The sequence below is a fragment of the Mytilus edulis genome, chromosome 2 (assembly GCF_963676685.1).
Source record: "Mytilus edulis chromosome 2, xbMytEdul2.2, whole genome shotgun sequence".
Classification (NCBI taxonomy): domain Eukaryota; kingdom Metazoa; phylum Mollusca; class Bivalvia; order Mytilida; family Mytilidae; genus Mytilus; species Mytilus edulis.
The window spans coordinates 85,474,880-85,494,864 of NC_092345.1; the positions used below are offsets into that span (position 1 = coordinate 85,474,880).

General features: G+C 31.5%; 2 protein-coding genes across 3 annotated transcripts; one reads left to right on the forward strand and one right to left on the reverse strand.

Annotated features, from left to right (window-relative positions):
- Positions 1-3,361: 3,361 nt before the first annotated feature.
- On the forward strand, positions 3,362-8,467 carry LOC139513219 (esterase OVCA2-like). The gene is made up of 8 exons (XM_071301514.1): positions 3,362-3,500; positions 5,132-5,154; positions 5,807-5,877; positions 6,142-6,210; positions 6,496-6,623; positions 7,052-7,133; positions 7,519-7,659; positions 8,315-8,467. The coding sequence occupies exons 1-8, from the start codon at positions 3,477-3,479 to the stop codon at positions 8,452-8,454; spliced, it is 678 nt and encodes a 225-aa protein (XP_071157615.1). The 5' UTR covers positions 3,362-3,476; the 3' UTR covers positions 8,455-8,467.
- Positions 8,468-9,400: 933 nt separating this feature from the next.
- LOC139513218 (ankyrin-3-like) lies at positions 9,401-19,162 on the reverse strand. 2 transcript variants are annotated; one of them, XM_071301512.1, is made up of 10 exons: positions 19,065-19,162; positions 17,775-17,872; positions 16,613-16,756; positions 16,015-16,088; positions 15,437-15,541; positions 14,930-14,981; positions 13,921-14,037; positions 12,636-12,734; positions 10,629-10,691; positions 9,401-9,998 (listed from the first exon to the last, which is right to left on the reverse strand). In XM_071301512.1, the coding sequence occupies exons 2-10, from the start codon at positions 17,836-17,838 to the stop codon at positions 9,823-9,825; spliced, it is 894 nt and encodes a 297-aa protein (XP_071157613.1). In that variant the 5' UTR covers positions 17,839-17,872; positions 19,065-19,162; the 3' UTR covers positions 9,401-9,822. The 2 variants fall into 2 exon arrangements, with proteins under 2 accessions (XP_071157613.1, XP_071157614.1); XM_071301513.1 differs by having other exon boundaries at positions 17,775-17,885; positions 19,065-19,130.
- Positions 19,163-19,985: the final 823 nt, after the last annotated feature.

Genomic DNA, 19,985 nt, shown 5'->3' on the forward strand with positions numbered 1-19,985 from the left:
TGTTATTTTGTATGCACAACATTTTTTGATAATTTTTTTTGATAAAAAAAAATAATACAAGAACTATCTTTAAAAAAGATATCCGACGTATTTAAATTTTATTCTAACATGACGTCCTTCAAACGCTTTGAGTACACACCCGTGGTAAAATATGATTATACTGCAATCAGCTATTTTACTATACAGATAAAGCTATACGTATAAACGTAAGCTTTATACGTCAATGACCCCAACTAACCTATAAGCCCCGCCTCCTTATTGTATTTCATCAACAACGATACGTCACGACCATGACAACGTAAAGTAACAATGGTCAAACTTTTATGAATTTCAACTTTTATGTCTTCAAATTGGTTATTTATATACCATGGTTATCAAATGTTATCAATTAAGTTCATTTTCCTTTCTAATTCCTTAATATGTCAATGTTTTACCGCCTGGACTACGCTCTTAGGGAAATACCCCAAAATGGTACCCCAAGAGTGGAAATTCCAAACACTTTTTTTAACAATTTTTGTTACATAATTTTTTCATTTTTAAATATTTTTTTTTCGGTTTCAGTATAAAAACAGTATACGTATAGTGTCTTGAAATATGAAATTTATTTGTATTCGGCACGAAACGGGAAAATGCTCGGTAGAACCTCGCATTTTCCCGTTTCTAAGCCTCATACAAATAAATTTCATATTTCAAGACACTATACATATATTGTCTAAATATATTGCCAGTGCTGTTCCGATTGTACTCCCACGTCATATGCTTTTTTATGAATGAGATACCCGACGTCATAGAACAATGACGTTAGAATGTAAGCATTTTACGGGAAAATACACGCTTGTGAATCCGAAAATCATCACAAGGAAACATACGCAAATGATGCTAAAATGTGACAAAAGCCCTTTATTGTACATCATATAAGACATATAAATAAATTATCATTCAAATTCATCCAAAACTGTCTAAATACATTATTTTAAATAGTTTAAGCATGTCACTAATGCAGTTTGCTCCGTTCTTTTACGCTAGTTTATTAGTGCGTTTATTTATGGGAACGGCAAATATTTGCCTACACCTAGAGCGCTTCGATCCAAAAGAATTGCCGTATGTGTCCTATTAGAATCGAAATAATTCATGGGCACTTGAATATATCTAGATTTTACCACGGGTTGTCCCTTTATGCCGATATTTTACCCCTCGCTATCGCTCAGGGGTAAAATATTTGTCATAAAGGGCCAAACCGTGGTAAAATCACGATATATTCAAGCCCCCATGAATTATTTCTTAATTCTAACATGACGTCCTTCAAACGCTTTGAGTACACACCCGTGGTAAAATATGAATATAGTTCTTTTACACCAGTAATTTTGGGACCCTTTATAGCTTGTTGTTCGGTGTGAGCCAAGGCTCCGTGTTGAAGGCCGTACATTGACCTATAATGGTTGCTTTTTTTAAGATTGTTGTTTGGATGGAGAGTTGTCTCATTGGCACTCACACCACATCTTCCTATTTTGGCCACAATCATTATCAGGATATCTAGTTTAGAAAAAATATTGAATATTACTTCCATTGTCCGATTGACTGCCTGTCATCAAACATGGCCGATATTTCTGAAAATAGAACAATAGGATAAAATGCAGTTTTTGGCTTATATCTCTGTAATATTAGCAAAAGTATAATGGTTGAATCATTTCATTCATCTATTGTAAAAACAAATATCAGCCAGTGAGCGACACAGGATCCAAGCCCACCCCCTTCCAATGAGTCTCTAGTTTTAACTTAATATCCTAATGTATGGTTGTGGTCAAGTTTAGTTGACATTGGTTCAGAAGTTTTGGAAAAGAGAATATTTTGTTAAAGTTATATGAAGACGGATGCCAAGTGATGAGAAAAACTTACAACGGCTTTTGTTGGAACTCAAACAGTACTTTTAGAAAACATGTCATCTTCAAAAATACCAGTCACTTCAGGTGTGCCACAGGGTACAGTGCTAGGACCTATACTCTTCCTTATTTACATAAATGACCTTCCAGAATACATCAAACATAGCAAAATCAGACTCTTCGCAGATGACAGTATAATTTACAGACAAATTAAATCTCACAACGACTGCCTCAAGCTTCAAGAAGATCTAGAAGCCGCCATACAATGGGAGCAAGACTGGCTCATGTCTTTCCACCCAGACAAATGCAACATAATAAACATAACAACAAAGAGAACTCCCATCCACTTCTACTACAACATGTATGGGCACATATTAGAATCAGTAAAACATGCTAAATATTTAGGTATCACAATTTCTTCAGATTTAAAATGGAACACCCACATTCAACAAACAGCCGCCAAAGCAAACAAATCTTATACTTTATGAGAAGAAATCTCAAAGTCCAGCCACAAAAAATAAAAGAAAGAGCATACCAAACCATCATAAGATCCAAATTAGAATACTGCTGTACTGTATGGGACCCCTTTACAAACGAACACATACGATCATTAGAAAAAGTAGAGACGAGCGGCAAGGCATGCATGTAACAGACATCACAAAACCAGCAGTGTGTCTGAGATGCTAAAAAAGATTTTACAAAATTACAAATGAAAATATTGCCATTCCTTCACAAAATTTATTACAAATGAGTCAGTCCATCACAAGATCCACCAACAAAGATGCTGACAATTCATCCAATGTAACAAGGACAGCTACAAATTTTCTTTCTTTTGTCAAACAATTAAAGACTGGAACAAATTTATATCCTCAGTCATAACAAAAAACACTACCACAGAAACCTTCAAGGGTGCACTCACGCACGATGTGCTCCTTGATACATATCCACACCTGAAGTAATCAGGCAACCATGTTTTTATCTTAAATTAAAAATAAAGATAAAAAATGTTAGTCTTGTTTTATTTTAATTTTAGTTTCTTGTGTACAATTTGGAAATTAGTATGGCGTTCATTATCACTGGACTAGTATATATTTAGTATATATTTGTTTAGGGGCCAGCTCAGTGAAGGACGCCTCCGGGTGCGGGAATTTCTCGCTACATTGAAGACCTGTTGGTGACCCTCTGCTGTTGTTTCTTATTTGGTCGGGTTGTTGTCTCTTTGACAGATTCCCCATTTCCATTCTCAATATTATTGGAAAAATCTAAATAAAAACTAAAAATCTAAAAACAAAGAAAAAATTGTAAAAATTAATAATATAACGAATATATACAAAAATATGGAATACAAAAAATAACTATATTCATAAATACATTTACCAGGCATGCGCCGGAAAGTAAACATCAATATGTTGATGGTTTTCTGAAACTAAAGAAACGAACATGTGAGCTAAAATCGATTTCGCTCTTGTGGTCTGTGTCCATGTGAGCATAGTCAGGCGGTAACAGATCAAACATAAACTCGGAAACCTGTTAGCTGTTTAAGAACGACAAACTTTATCGTTTATCATATGATTAGATCTTATCCAGCTCCCAAAGATGTCAAATGAACAGCCTTTGAAGGTAAAACAGAATATTCATAATTTAACCAGAGGCATATATTACATTTATCTATCTTAACCATAACATATCAAAACGTTAAAATGTAAAGATGTGACAAATGACCAAACTGCAAGTGGTATAATAGTATGGCCAAGAACTTGTCATCAATGATCTGCAGGGGTTCACAGACACAGTATTTCAAGTATACAAATCCTTGGTATTTGAAATTCTTTTGAATTATCAAGTTATATTTTAATAGAAGATCTTTTTGCATTTTGTAAAAGATCAAAGAGCTAATGTATTTTCTCTGAGACGGTATCAGGTCCGTTCGCGCCCAATATAGTTTCGCACCCTACACGTTCGCACCTCACATTTTCGCCCCCACGTCCGTTCGCACCCTACATGTTCGCGCCCAATTTTTAATAAAATTTAAGTTAAATTGTTAGAAATTATTCATATGAATATAACAAATAATTGTATTCTTTTTGAATAAAATTTGAGAATTTATTGAATAGATTTTTTTTTTTATCAATCTGATGATTAATTATTTTAAAAATGTTGATTATGTATGATTATTGCTAATTGGTATTTATAAACAGCCTAATTTGGTGTTATTGTTTACTGTTGTTTATAAATCATGATTGTTGTTTTAAATTGCTTTGATGTAAATACTAATAAAATAAATATTAATTATAGCAATACACTTACCATGCATACCAGTTGTTCAACATGTTGTCAGATTTGCACTTAATTGACTAGAAACAGTGAAAAACAAATTATTTCAATACACTAACCAAAACACGATTAAGAATTATTCAACACACAAATGAAATAGTTGTTGTCAGAATAACATAATCTGACTTAAAAACAAGGACTTTTTTTTTATAAACTTGTCATGACACAAAAAAATTGTCAGTATCTCGAGTTATTTAGAAACAATGGCATATATATTTATACCAATACACCTCCAAAAAATTGGTAAAATTGGGTGCGAACGTGTGGGGTGCGAACGAACTTTTCGCAAAATTTGGGTGCGAACATGTGGGGTGCGAAAGTGTATGGGGGCGAATGTGGAAGGGTGCGAACGTGATTGGGCGCGAACAGACCCGGATTCCTCTGAGACATGTTAAGTTAGTCATATAATATATATGTCTTCGCATTACAATGCATTATATATTCACTATTTAACGTTTTCATGCTGATATTTAGTTTTTTTTTGCTAATGGCACATTGAATAATAAACAAAAATAAAGAAAAATAACAAAATCAGTAAAAAGAAAATAGAAATAGAAAATAATGCCCCCAATTCATATTTTAGGACTATGAGCATTATGAGACATGTCAACTTTATTAAAACTTTTGATTTGATTTTGAATTGCAATGATTCATCCCCACTTTGACATGATATTTCTGTATGAAGGGCATACGGCAGGCTTTTTGGGTATGAATTATACCCAGTTTCCTATGAAAAAAAATCCAACTGTATTAACTCCCAACAAGATATTTGTCATTTTTTTTTAACTTGAAAAATTAATTGTTAATAGTGGTATCCTAGCTGTGTTAGGTAGACTTTTGATACCATATACAGGAATTGTAGAACATAATATTCTACTGCTGTGTAAATTATAAATAATTTGTCTTTATATTTTCAGATTTTGTGCATACATGGTTACAGGTAAGATATATATAATCTAGCAGTAAGTTATAAGCTTAGCATGTAATTTTAACTATTGCCATAGGTTAATAAAAGAGGGACGAAAGATACCAGAGGGACAGTCAAACTCATAGATAGAAAAACAGATTTTTCGTTCATTTTTTTTAACATAAATTAAGCAGTAACTTTTCTTGTTTGAATTGTTTTACATGTGATTTTGGGGGCTTTTATAGCCGACTATGAAGTATGGGCTTTGCTTATTGTCGAAAGCTGTATGGTGACCTATAGTTGTTAATTTCTGTGTCATTTGGTCTCTTGTGGGGAGTTATCTCATTGGCAATCATATCACATCTTCTTTTTTATATTGACATCACCATAGTACACAAGACATAACACTATATAATAATAAAATATGTCTTATATACATAATTATATATGCATGTTGAACACGTTTGATTAGCTAAAAAGCTTTATTTAAAGTTTGGATTTTTACTAAATCAGATGCATTTTAACACAAGGAATTAACCTTTGAAGACGAACGGTTAATCAGAATTCCAGTCTGTATACAGGATATCCAGATTTGATTAGATAATATATATGCTTTAATATTGTACAAGTCAGAATGTCTAAACCCTGTGTCATTAGCTATAGGCATAATGTGTTTTACTTTCAGGCAAAATGGAAAAGTTTTTAGGGAGAGGACTGGAGCTTTCAGGAAAATAATAAAGAAGCATGCTGATCTTGGTACATGTTACTAGAAATTGTCTATTTGGAAAGAAAAAAGCCTAACATAAATAGAGCCTAAATAAAGCCTTGTATTTCTTCACTTTTTATAAAAAGGTTTGATTTTTAATGCAAACTCATAAGCAATTTTAAATAGTAGTAACTTTCTTTAAAGAAATTGAAAGATATATATAAACATTTCATTTTATAAATATGAGATGTGTTGTATAGGTTATATAGTTCCAGTGTTTTCATGACTATAACATATGAAATATTTGATTACAGTTTTCATCACAGCTCCAAACAGAGTACCTCCATTAGAAACAGATGGTGGGGCTGCTGACAGCACCGTAGGTACTTATCATTTATACAGTTTACATCTTTTATATGCCAAGGCAGTTGACTGGCATATAAAAGCCTTGTGATTTCTTATATTTCTTCAATATGTTGACCTCAAAATATTTTTATATTCTGTCTTTCTATATGAAAATAGTTATGCAACTTTAAACAGTCAATTATTATTTTTAGTGGATCATGGGCATTAAATAGTCTAAAAGACACATGAGAAAAATTGAGAACTAAATAAAACATGATGTACCAATTGACATTAACCTTTGAAAATGATTTTTTTTAACACAGATATAGATGCAAGAGGTTGGTGGTTTTCCAGGAGTGAAGACAATTATTACAATCCTCTAGATTATACAGACAGTTCCAAAGGCTTTGAAGACTCATTACAGTGTATAATACAGACATTTGAAGAGCAGGTATTATCAACATGAAGATAAAATTACTTTGCAGAATCACTATATTTGAATCTTTTATATAAAATAACTGAGCTATAATGAAAGGGACAAAACTGTAGGAAGTAAAGTTTTTAGGAAATCAGAAATATCCACCTAAACACCATAAAGAACATTCAGCTTCATATTTAATTCTTCTTATTTCATTGGATATAAGTCGAAGATATATGACAAAGTCAAGAATCAAAATGATCAGACAAGAAAATCAAATATGTGAAATTATATGCTTTTATTTCGTTTCTAGCATATTTTTAAAAGGTGTAATATTTGACGTTGGTGCTCTGACCTGTTAACCAACTCTTCAATTATTAGCCTAAGAACTATTAGTTGATCAATAAAAACTCATCCTTTATAATTTCACATTTTGTACAATTGGTTTTAACTTTTTACAGGGACCATTTGATGGAATATTAGCTTTTAGTCAGGGAGCTGCCTTTCTGTCACTTTTATGTAGCATACAGCAAAAAGAAACAGGTAATTGAAAATCAAACATAGGTTAATAGAATGACCATGATTGTACCAGCATTTTCTACCACCTGAACTATTGCTGACATCCATGGCTCTTATTATAGGGAGAGTTACATTTTGTTAACAGTCCATATATCAAGTTAAAAAAATGTATAACGAATATTAGCTAGTAAATAACTGTTGTATACTTAAATGATCTATCAGATTTAAAAAGGAGATGCATGTATAGGGATTTTTAGTCAATGCAACTAAAATCAAACTTCAATTGATCTGATTTTAATGTTGTGTATTTATTATAATGCTATATCAGATACATGTACATGTATTTCATTTTCTTTCAGCCGAAACCTAGGTCTCTTTTTAGGTAATGAAAATCACTTTACTATTGCAGATTCTCCTATCAAATTTGATTTTGCCATATTTGTGTCTGGTTTTAAGAGTCGACAAAAAGAGCATGCCAAGTTTTATGACATCACTATAGAAATTCCTACCTTGCATGTATTTGGTGAAACAGATAAAGTGATTGCAAAAGGTAATAATATGAATGTTAGTTTTGATGATGCATATCATCATTTCACATCCAATTGCATACGAAAAAGGGTAGAAAAAATATTCACTTGAATTTGACAGTTGTAGGAAATTGATTGTACATATCATTGCAGTAAAAAAATTCTTGCCCATAAACTTGGATATTTCAAAGTACCATTATTTTTTTATTTGGGGTTTTTATAGAATATTTTGGAAACTTGAGGTTACATGGCTACTAAAGCTTGCACACAATTAAAAAGAGGTAAAATTTGATTGGTAGACTTCCAGTGATGATTATTTTCTTATATTCTATGAAATGTTATGTGAAATTTTGTGTATAGTACTGGACAGAATAAAGCTTTACTCATGCCAAGTGTTTCTCTATTTAAAACAAAGATAAATCTTGCCCAATTTTTTGAAAAGTGCAAATTGAACCAATTTGATATGAACATTACGTTAAGTGTATTCAGATATATAATGAATGTTTTGTATATCCATAAAAGTGATCCATTTGAACCTCAGTTTGATCATACTAATAATTTGTTTTGTTTTAAAATCCACTATAGTCTACATTTTCACATATTCATTGACAATTTAAAATTTAGACGTGCAAGAGCTTTATTTACATATTGAGTTCAAATCAATCCTGAATATTTCAGAGATGAGTGAAGATTTACTACAGTGCTATAAAGAACCAATGGTACTACAGCATACAGGTGGACATTTTATACCAGCTGCATCAGCTCAGAAAAAAAAATATCTGGAGTTTTTAGACTTGATGATTGCAAGGAAAAAATAAAAATTGAAATGTTGATTTTGCTTTTATCTTGACAACTATAATACATAGACAGAAACTTGTCACTTAAACTAGCTAGCAAGGTAAAAAAATCCCATTATGACCATAACCTCATTTTTACAAGATTGATTACGGTACTGTTAAGGTAATTGCTGCTTCACGGTTGAGCAGACCAGTCAGCTTGGAATGGGAATAATGTGCCTGGGGATGGTAACATGTCTTCCTGAAGACTGATACCTTGTTAACTAGCACGTTAAAATACTTTATAACTCTTCAAGTAGTCAGTCTGCACAAAAATCTTTTCAGTCCAAAGACCAATTTTCCGACATTTTCCTTGTGTGTCTAAACAAAGTTTTGCATAAGCTTACTAGTCCAAATAAATTTGTTGTTGGCATTGAGCTGGATGCTAACGATTCATAGTGGTTACCCGAACACAATTAACCAGTCCATTAAGTAGATCTTACATGCTAATCCTTGCAAGGTTTTCTCCTCATCTGAAATCTTTTGAGACGCACACCAAAGATTGACCCCTATGTTCTATTTTTTTCAAAGCCAGGTCAAACCAAAAACTTAAAAATTCTTTAAACAAGATACCAAAAGGAACATTCAATCAAATGTCTGTTCAGTGTTTTAGAGAAGTGATGCAAGTTTATCCCAATGTGCTTAAAAAGGTTTACTTGTTCAGTCATTTTTTGTCCAAAGTGCATGTCTAAATTCTGTGGATTCATGTATTTTCGTGTGTACCAATTGTTGTCAAGGAAAACTTGCATGTTTGTGGATATATAATTTTGTGGTTATGTCGAAGTCTGTATACAAGCCTATTAAAAATTTGTTATTGCTTGAACATTTAATTTTGTGGATCACCTGTACCACAGAATTAACGAAAACTGGTATCCAAAAAATAGTAATGAATCCACAGTTGCTCAATTTTTAGAGAAAGAAAAGCAGATATTTTTAATTCATTTATATTTAAAAAAAAAAAACAAGTATACAAGCATATTCCTGAACTAGGAAATACATTATTTAGTTATTTATATTGTAATAAACAAAGAAAACTAACTTAACAACACAAATATCACAGATAAGCTAATGATGACCTGGGCTTATATTTAAAAACCCACAGAATTATAAATTAAACATTTGGTACTTTAAAAAATGTTGTTGTCCTCATTTGCCTTTATATTCATACTGACACACAAAAAGAACATTATTGAAGGTTTCCTCTCTGGAGAATTGCATCAGCTTTGCATCATTAAGTAGGTTTGTCAATCCAGAACATTTTCAAACATCAGTCTGTATTCCTTTCTGGACATGTATATGATCACACTTTTGATTACAATCCACAATACCAATGAATATGTAGCCTTTTAACTAGAACGTAAATACATTTTGAAATGGTCTATGTACTCTTGAGGATTCTATAAGATGTTTTCTAATTGGACTTTGTAGGCCTAGTTTAATTCTTGGTGGTGTGTGTGGATCCACCACTTCCCAAACATGTGGATTTTCCAGTTTTATCTTTAATAATTCTGCAGCCTCTAAATGGCCTGAAATTAGATAATGACTTAGTGTCAAGATAATAAGTTAATGCATATTTGGATTTTTACATAATACCAATGTAAAATATTTTGTGTTATATTTGCTCTTTATCTAAAGGTAAGTAGGGAATACCAACTTGAGATAAAATTTCAGTTACATAATATGCCATCCGCTCAAAATTCTATACCAACTAGATCAAAGACAAATATAAAGACATTTTCCTTATGTTGTTTACAAAAAGTTTTGTAAAAATTTACTGTCCAAATATACTATTACTAGTCTGGTGCATCAGACTAAAGGCTAAAGGTGTAGGCTGTATAATGAAATGAAAACTGTATGTTGACCTCTACATCTAGATATTCCAATGATTGACCAGTTAAGTTTCAGAGTAGTTGATTTTGGTAAAAGTTTAATTGACAAAGGATGCCAAGAGAAGAGTTTGCTCACTTAACCATTTGGGTGAGTCAAATATTTTGTAAAATTGTTATGTTCATTCTCCTACTGGCCAATGATACAGATTTTTATTCAATCTTCCATGTCAAACATAATATGTTTAAAATTTTATTTACATGTTGCATTTGCTATAATGTCTATCTTACCAATAATAATTAAACTTGAAGGTTAACTTGGTGACCTACCTGCATTTATAGCACTGTCCATTGGATAGATGCCTGATCTTGTCGGTAAGTATCTGTCTGCTCCTTTACAAAATAAATAATATAATTGTCTAGATAGGACAAGAGGGATGTTAGTAAACAAGAAAAAATGGATTAACTCCATCACATTTAGTGCTAGTACCAAATCAGCCATCTAGACCATGTATTGGTTTCAAGTCTGTTTATAAGGACAGGGGTGTTGGTGTTTAAGGTGGCTCGGGCCTATTCGAAGTTTCTATCAGAAGTGCCGTATTTTTTGTTATTTATTCTTTACAGAAAGTGAATCAAATTGATCGAAAAAAATAGGGGGTCACGAACCATTTAAGCTCAATATTTTACTTTTAAACAGGTATGTAAAAGGGACTATTTTTCAATGAAATGATAGGGAAAATAGAGGTGTTGACATATTTTAATCGCAATATATAAAAAAAACGTTCTTTGACACTTGGTCCAAAACTGCAATAAAAAAAGCTGAAAAGAATGAGCAAATAAAAAACATAGGTCACTGATAAGAAAATTTTTTTGTTTTGCCTTAAACCCAAATTTTGGCAGGAAAATGGTGAAAATGTGTTAAATGTCATTATCATATACTTAGCATTAATATGATAGCTTTTGCATATGTGTAATGGGCGGAAGTGCACAAGCCATATCTTCCCACCCGGGCTGATAACCCATATCAAGTGCCTCTCGTGCAAAAAACCCATATCAGTGCCTCTCGTGCAAGTTACTTCCGATGTTTCCGGTATCGGTTGTTTACTTTTCCATTGTGACGTCAGATGTTTTTTTACGACGACGTCAAAATTTACGGGAACTTTTGTGGGGATAGTTTTTAAAATACTTGCTAACAAATGCCATTGACAATTATGAATCATTTTATAGTACAACAAACATGGAGTAGTAATGATCGTAAAACTCTTCCAAATTTTCAATGTTTCAAAATTCCTCTATAGGATATGTTACCATAAATATATAAGGAGTTAATGATGCTGTTGGACAACTATAGTATATTTGATTCATAATTTTAATTTTCTTTATAAAGTGTTTGACTGTTTTAGTTATTGCATTAGTTTATTTGCCTTACATAAAACTATTGTCGGAAGTATATGATAAAGCGATTAATACATGGCCTTTTCCATATCAGCCTTGGTATCATCCCTCGACCCATATCAGCACCTCGACTCCGTCTCGGGCTGATATGGGGGTCTCGGGATGATACACAGGCTGATATGGAAAAGGCCATGTATTAATCTCTATTTATTTAGCCTATAACAGATACACATTATTACGAAAATATTCTTTTAGTGACATAACTACAATGATTTAACATTTCTAATCAATCAAAATATTAAATTTTTTTTTACGACAAATGCTTTTCATGTGCATTGTAATTCATGCATGAAATTATGTGCAGTCGAATAGTCCTGATCCACCTTAATATGTTTTTTTTCATGTGAAAGATATTTTGGTTGATTCCTGTTATCAACCTTTATGTACTATTTGGTGATATTTATTTCACAAACATTATTCCATTGTAATCAATGTTAATAATAGGTCCCTTATATTTTCATTGTCATTCCAATGCCTCCATATTTTTAGCTTGCATGTCTAATGGTTGTTTTTGAACACAAAAACAGTTTGAAATTTTAAATATTTGGCTATTGGTAGTCCACTTGACTATCTTCATTTACTAGGATTGTCAGTTTTCCTATGGAAGGTCAGTGGTTCTCTCTGGGCACTCTGGCTTCCTCTGCCAATAAAAACAAACTGAAGCCACAAAATTGCACAATAGTGTTGAAAGTGATGTTGAATTCAAATCAATCATTTTTTGCATTGTATTGGTATGTGATCTCCAGAGTTTGTTCTGTGTGTCACATGTTTCCTTCTAAATATGACATAAAATTTTCTTCATTTGTAATATATTACAATTTAGGAATTTGTCTTTCTTTTTTCCAAATATTTCTTGAATAACTATTCTAATTTCTGACATACCTAGCTTCAGTAAGTGTCTAATGACATCTGTGTTGCCTTTTGCTGCAGCCCTATGAAGTGGAGTATAACCTTTTATGTTCTGAGTATTAACACAACATCCTGAATAAGAGAAATTACTCAACTACAGTTGACTCTAATAACGAAGAGTCATCAACTTAAAAAATTCTTTTAAGTGTGGACATGCATTGTTTATCTGTCAAAATTTGGTAGCAATCAGCTCTTTCAAAGTTATTTTTATATATAATTTTTAGATTTCTACCTTTCTAAAAAGCACCAATGGCATAATGGTGGTTATAATTATCAAAATTGGCAGAGTACATTGCAATCAACTAAAAATATCCATTACTAAAACTTAAGATTTCTATCCTGTCCATCAGTTTTGACAACTATTTTTAAGGACCTCTTTCACAGCTTCCATGTTGACCTATGCTTTAAGTGCAATGCACTATATTTTCTAATGTTGCATGACCTTAAAAAAGTATTGAAAGTTCAAGTTAGAGTGAATCAATGGCTACGTTTAATGTGTAAATTTTCATATGGGCTCTGACACTAAATTAATTCTAAAGCAAGTGGATTTCATCTTGTATCAAAGTCTGTTTAATATCTGAATTGTTTCAATAATTTGAATCCTCATGGTCAATTTACCTGAACAGCATTTATTCTATATAAATTGCTTTCAAAATATGAAAAGGAAAAAACTGGGTCATAAAAAAAGTACATTTACAGAATATGTCTTCAAAAAATATTTCTGAGTTATCTCCCCTTATTGTGCAAAGATCCTGCTTTATTTCCAAGTAAAATAAATTCTGTACTTATTAATTTTATTTGCTACAATATTTACCTGAACAGCATTCATTCTATATAAAATGCTTTCCAAAATATCAAAAGGGAAAACTGGGTCATGAAAAAAGTAAATTTACAAACATGTCTACAAATATTTCTGAGTTATCTCCCCTTATTGTGCAAAGATTCTATTTTCTTTTCATGTAAAATAAATTCTACAACTTTATACTTATTAATTTTATTTGCTTCAATATGACAAAATCATAGGAGTTTCTTCATTTAAATGAAAAGTGGGTTTCAGGGTATTTTAATATTCCAAATGACAAAAATTAGTGATATTTACATGTAAGGCTGATCTTCCACACTTTTTTTCCCTATTTTTAAAGACTTAGAACATATTATGTTAAGTAATTTTCATAAAAGATGAATACAGAGAATAAGAAAATATACATTGATGCAATGAACTTTGTACAATTTTGTACACTTTATTGATTATATTCACCTGCTTGACTTAAATCTGTGAGAACATCAGGATCAACATAGGGAGAATTCAAAATTCCAAATGTAGATAAATATATTGGAGAGTCTCCATCCCTAGTGTGAATGTTCATCACTGCACCTGCACAACAAATATATAATAAACATTTTGTAGTACACCTCAACTTCTTTTCTCATATTTGATTTAGAATCAACATACTATAATCTAATTCAGGGAAAAAAAATATTTTACATTATTACATTGATTTCCCAGTTAAATAAAAAACGATAATTTCGCATGTGAAATAAACGTGGTTATTTCACTCTCTGACGTCATACAACAATAGGCATTGTCAAGACGTCGATAACGGCGGATCAAAACAAATTGGAATGCGTAGAAAAAAGATATAGTTCCTTACATGTTTTAAATTAATTTCTTAAAAAAAGCCATTAACCAATGTAATAAAAAGAATAACTAATCAATGAATTCAAATATTGAAAAATATTCAACTCGTGACCAAACAACACTGATAATAATCTCATGCGCTACGCGCATTAGTGAATTAATGTGTTGTTCGGTCACTCGTTGAACATTTTTCTCTATTTGAATTCTTCGATTAGTTATTCTATAATTAATATTAAATTCAAAATGTAGCCACTGTTTTACAGAAGTTGTCATCTCTACTATTCTTTCAAAAGCAAGTTTTATGATCCTCTACTGAATATACTGCTGAACTGAAATGATTTTGGGGTGTCAGTTGAATTAATAAAAAAAATAAGCAAATGTCTGATAAATATGGAGAGGTTGCTGCCTCTCTTATGTTTTTAAATTGATCGCCATGTTTGCAAGATAGTACGATTATACAAGGATTTTGTCAAATAATTGATGCATTGCATTTTTTTAACCAAAAATGTTATTTCTTCTACTAGTTCAACTGTAACCAGTTTTTCTCTAGCTTAGTATTATAACTTTTAAGCCCAAAATGTTAAAATATACTTATTTTAGTAAAAAGTGATTTAAAAATTAATTTTACCTTTTGAAATCATATACTTTATCAGCTTCCTATCACCACTTAAACAAGAACACTGAAATAAAAGTTTATCGTTGATAACAGATTATTATGAGTAAACAAATTAAAAAACAGAATCAATAGCGCTCTCATCATACAGTAGTATGAAGAGGGATGCTGAAAAACATAAGACGGTTTTGATAAAATGGTGAACTCAAATACCAAAGTTCAGCCCAATTTCTGAAGGCATTTAGAAAAAAAGTCTGTATAACTGTAATTTTCAACAATTCATTTATTTTCCTCAATTCATCTCAGTCAAAGCCCATAATTTCGGCAAAAATTAGCAGACAGGAACAAAACTTAAACTTGATCTGTAACTCACATACCAAAAATCACCCAATAATATCTAAAGGAGTTTAGAAAACATTTGTGTTTATGGTTTGTTGTGGAATGGTGGACAAGGCCAAGGGTGAAACAATATGGCCCCAACATTGTTGCACGGCCATAAAAACTATCAACCTTTGAGCATACCAAAAATAATGAAAGTCCTCCTGATGGCATCACATAGTTAACATCATATTCATATTTTTCTACCAATGAAATTACTGCTTCTGTATGGCCTGGCTCATAGGCAGACTGAAATATATAACAAAATCATTATAATAGATGATAGATATTACCAACTAAAGAAAACTTGAATATTATTGAAACAAGTAATCTCTTGAAACCTTAGCCTGTATTGCTTGTGTTCCATGTTTCGGTCCTATATTGTACATTGTAGCAGCATGAGTTTATCTGAGATGACAGTTTATAATAGCCTTCACATAGTTTTGATTTTGTCATAACCGAAATAAAAATATCTTAAATCATTATTTGAAACGCCTCAAAGTTCATAATGATTGATTGGTTGATTGATGTGGGTTTGCTTATGGCACACATTCCTTGCATTAAATGTTGTATGCTAGCTCAGCTAGTCCAAAACATCTGAGTGCATGTATAATAATAGACTTGCATGTCACACATGTTCAGAAATAGTCCGATTAAATGGTTTAAATGACTTTAAGAAACAAATTTTGAAATGTTGAGCTATCAGAAAAATAATAACTTACCTTGGCCAGATCATATACATTCCAATTCATCTTTATGGGATTCAGCTCACATTCATTCTCCTTATTTTTCTTACCTTAATAAAGTACATTTAACAAAATTGTAAATTAATGTCTTATATTCTTGTATAATTTACATATATATTGAGACATGCATGTTCTCTTGGGACTTTCTCTGTCTCATATGTTTCTTATTTGTTAGATAATTTACTTTTTTCAGCAAAAGTTTTAGATATACTTGTCTCTTTGAAATAAATGAAATGTACTATAATAGTCAGTATTATAATATTATTATCTAAGAATAGGAACATCTGGGAATTGAAGCAAACTTTAGATGTCTTTTTATGGTTAATTTATATTGTGTGGTTGCTCTGTTATTAACATCAACCTAACATCACCTTTTATCCATATCTGACTTGTATGATACATTTGTACAAGGCAATGTATTCCAAATATCATTGAACTGACAGACAAGTCAAGTAAAATCATTTTTAAATCTGCCTCTTTAATGTTATATTATAAGTTAATACAACAAAATGGCTATTTTACAGTGAAAATTTATTTAAGTGGAATGCTATCTAATATTTTATAGCAACATTACCTGACTTGTTTCTTTTGTAGAAGACAATACACACTGTAAGCAAGAACACAGTCAGCAGTATATGCCTGTGATATTCTTTAATCAAATAGGCATAATCTAACTGCTGACACCATACAAATGCCAAATTCACCCAAACTTTTGACTCTGAAAAATATAATATACATTGTATTAGCTGAATAGCATATTGTCAATACAGAGTTTTTCTATATTTCAACAATTCAATGTATAATCAGAATGCCCTATTACACCACATATTAAAAAGTTGTGTAATCATTTAGTAAGTTTCAGGTTGTATGTGGTCATTTCCTATAATTCAATGGGAAAATCAGCTTTAGTTCAACAAAAGAAGTAAAAATAATGTAAACAAATGATTTTAGAATACTTCAGGAGTTGAAAAATAAGCCAAGATTACAAAAAACAACACACAAATGAAAAGTTTTAAACATTTTATCAAAGGCAGAAAATTGAAAAAAAAAACTCCATGTAAATGGCAAACAAATTAGGAGTCAAATTGGGGAAATAAGTCCATAAACGGAATTCTTTAGTAAACAACATTTTCAGATGTCAAAGTTTGGTTTGTAGTGTTATTGGGTTGCTGTATGTCTCATTATAGTTTTCCAAGCAAGTCTTTTTCTTCAGCCCATGAAGAAAGCATTTATAGTTATATTAAGGCAACATCTGTGCTTAACTGTTTAGGGTCTGTCTGACTGAAAAGAAATTTGAACTTTTCAACTACATATACTCAACCAAAAAATCCTCTAAGTTCTGTCTGACAGAATGATTTTTTGTCTGACATTTTTTTGGTCAGACAGAGCTTGGGATACACTGCTGATTTAAAATTTAATTTCAGTCAGTATTTACATTTGTCAGCTGCAAGATTGTCAATATGAAATAATGAAAATAACTGAAACTTTAAACTTTTAGTATAAAAATAAAGAAGTGGTATGATTGCCGAGTAGACAACCATCATTCAAAGCTCTGCTAGTGAAAGACACACATCAATAAAACTTAACTGAATAAAAAATTCTTTGTAAAGTTTTTATTGCTAGTTCATCTGTTTTCTTTTCAAAGTTTATAAATTGTTAGTTTACAATTTTTACATGATATCAAATGAAAAAAAAAAGATGTTTTTCAATAATGATGATCCTGATCATCCACTCACCTTGAAAACAGGTGTTAATACATGATAAACAAGAACTAAAGGCATCTCCACCAAGATATTCCATATTTGTAATTTAGCTACAATACAATATATCTCACCTAAAATAAAGTTCTGAAAATATTAATATTCTGAATTTATTCATAAATAACAGACAGTATAATTTTTTTGTTTTTTCAATCATTCGTGAAAGGGAAATACTGAAATAATAATTTGCTTTATGCAACCAGTTTATTCAATTTTGTCAAAATAATCCTAAAACATTGTTATGAAGTTATGAATGGGGGAAGGGTCTACTTCATTGATTCTGTATTCATGTGATTTTCTTTTAACTCATTTAATAGCTAGATTGTCAAAAAATCATTCTTTTACTGGTGAAAACAATGAATGTCGAATGATTGATTACTTATTTTTTTAATCTATGACATGAAATCAAGCAGACCAAGAAAAGTCCAATTGAAGAGGTTGCTTATTATTTACAGTTATGTTTATATCTGGTAATGTAACTGTCACCAGTCTTAGGAGGTCATCTTGATAGTTTTACATTACATATATGTGAAGAAACTACAAAAGAGGAAACATACACAAGTGTTTACAGTGTCATTTGGGACACTTACTAAAGACTAATTTAGTTGAAGTCTGGATCAAAATATACAAAAGCCCAAGCATTGTTAATTGTTGATTTCAGACTTATTGTAATTCGGATATCTACATTTTAGTTATTTTATGTTATAAAAATATCAAATATGATAATTAATATGATAATTAGTCAAAAAACTCAAATTGGTGAACAAGTATTTGACAGCTAATGTTGCATCTAACTACTAATCAATGCTTATGCCACTTTTAATTACTTTTTTTTCTGGTAACAGAAGGCCAAGAGCTTGGTGAGCTTCAGCATTGATATTTTCATGTGTCTTTCTATGTTGTGATTTCGGGAAAGGGTGAAGGTAGATTTTTGGTTAGATCGTTGGTTTTCCTGTTTCACTGTGTTTGAATGGTTTGTCACCAGTCATTTTTGGGGCCTTTCTAGCTTGTTGTTCGGTGTGAGCCAAGGCTTGGTGTTGAAGACCGTATTTTGACCTATAATCATTAATGTTTAATATTGCATTTGTAAACTACGACTTGAAATTTGAATGGAGAGTTGTCTCATTGTCATTGCATTGGCACTAATTAATACCTCATTAAAAAAAAAGTGTCTTGAGAAAAAGTGTCCTGGAATAAAGTAGATTCAACTTCTCATTGTTAGTTTTAAACAGAATGGACAAAATGTTCATAAAAGGGTCTATTCACCTCATAATTATCAATAGGTTCTCTCTTAGTTTTCAGTTTCTAATGCGTGTTAGCAGACGACGTAATACACTGCCTTGTATGAGCGTGTGCATATAAAATACGGATCGAAATACAAACGAAACGAAACAAATATAAACGAAAGGAAACTAAATAAAACTAAACGAAAGAAGACAAGACAAGAAATCGAAAAAACAAACCAAAACTTGAAGAACGAAACAAAATTAACAAAATAAAACACTCCAAAATCATACATTGATCAATCCATAGGATGCAAACAGTTAAACCCTTGGGATCTAAGCCGGTCCTCGATGTAGGGGGTCCCGCTTACTGTTTTATCAGAATCCCGTATCCCGCTTACACTATGTACGTAAGCAATTCTCATTTTTTTGTCATTTCTCGGGTCCCGCTAGACCTCATTTCCCGTTTTCACGACACAATAATTTGACTCTACCGTGTCACGCTTACCGAAAATCGGCAATCCCGCGTCATGCTTAGACCCCAATGAGACCCACGATGTATTCTTGCGGATGTCACTCAAATCACATCAAATGATGATCAATGATGTATTGACAGTTATATGTCAATACATCCTTTGATGTGATTTGAAATTGAGACATCCGAAAGAATACATCGAGGACCTTAATTAGGGGGGGGCGCCTGGGATTTTTTTGAAAAAAATATTTTTATGGCCTAGCTGACCGAAAAAAAATTATTTAACACTGAAGCTGAAAATTTTTTTATGCTGTCACCTTGAAAAATTTTTTTTTGCACTTCTGAATTTGAGAATGGTGAATCTAACAACAGACGAGACAGTAAAACAGCAGATTATAAACATCTGTCCAGTATACAGATTAAGCTAAGATTTCTATTTATAGATCTTTATACCTTATCACTTTTTGTATGTTCCTATAATAGTGTTTG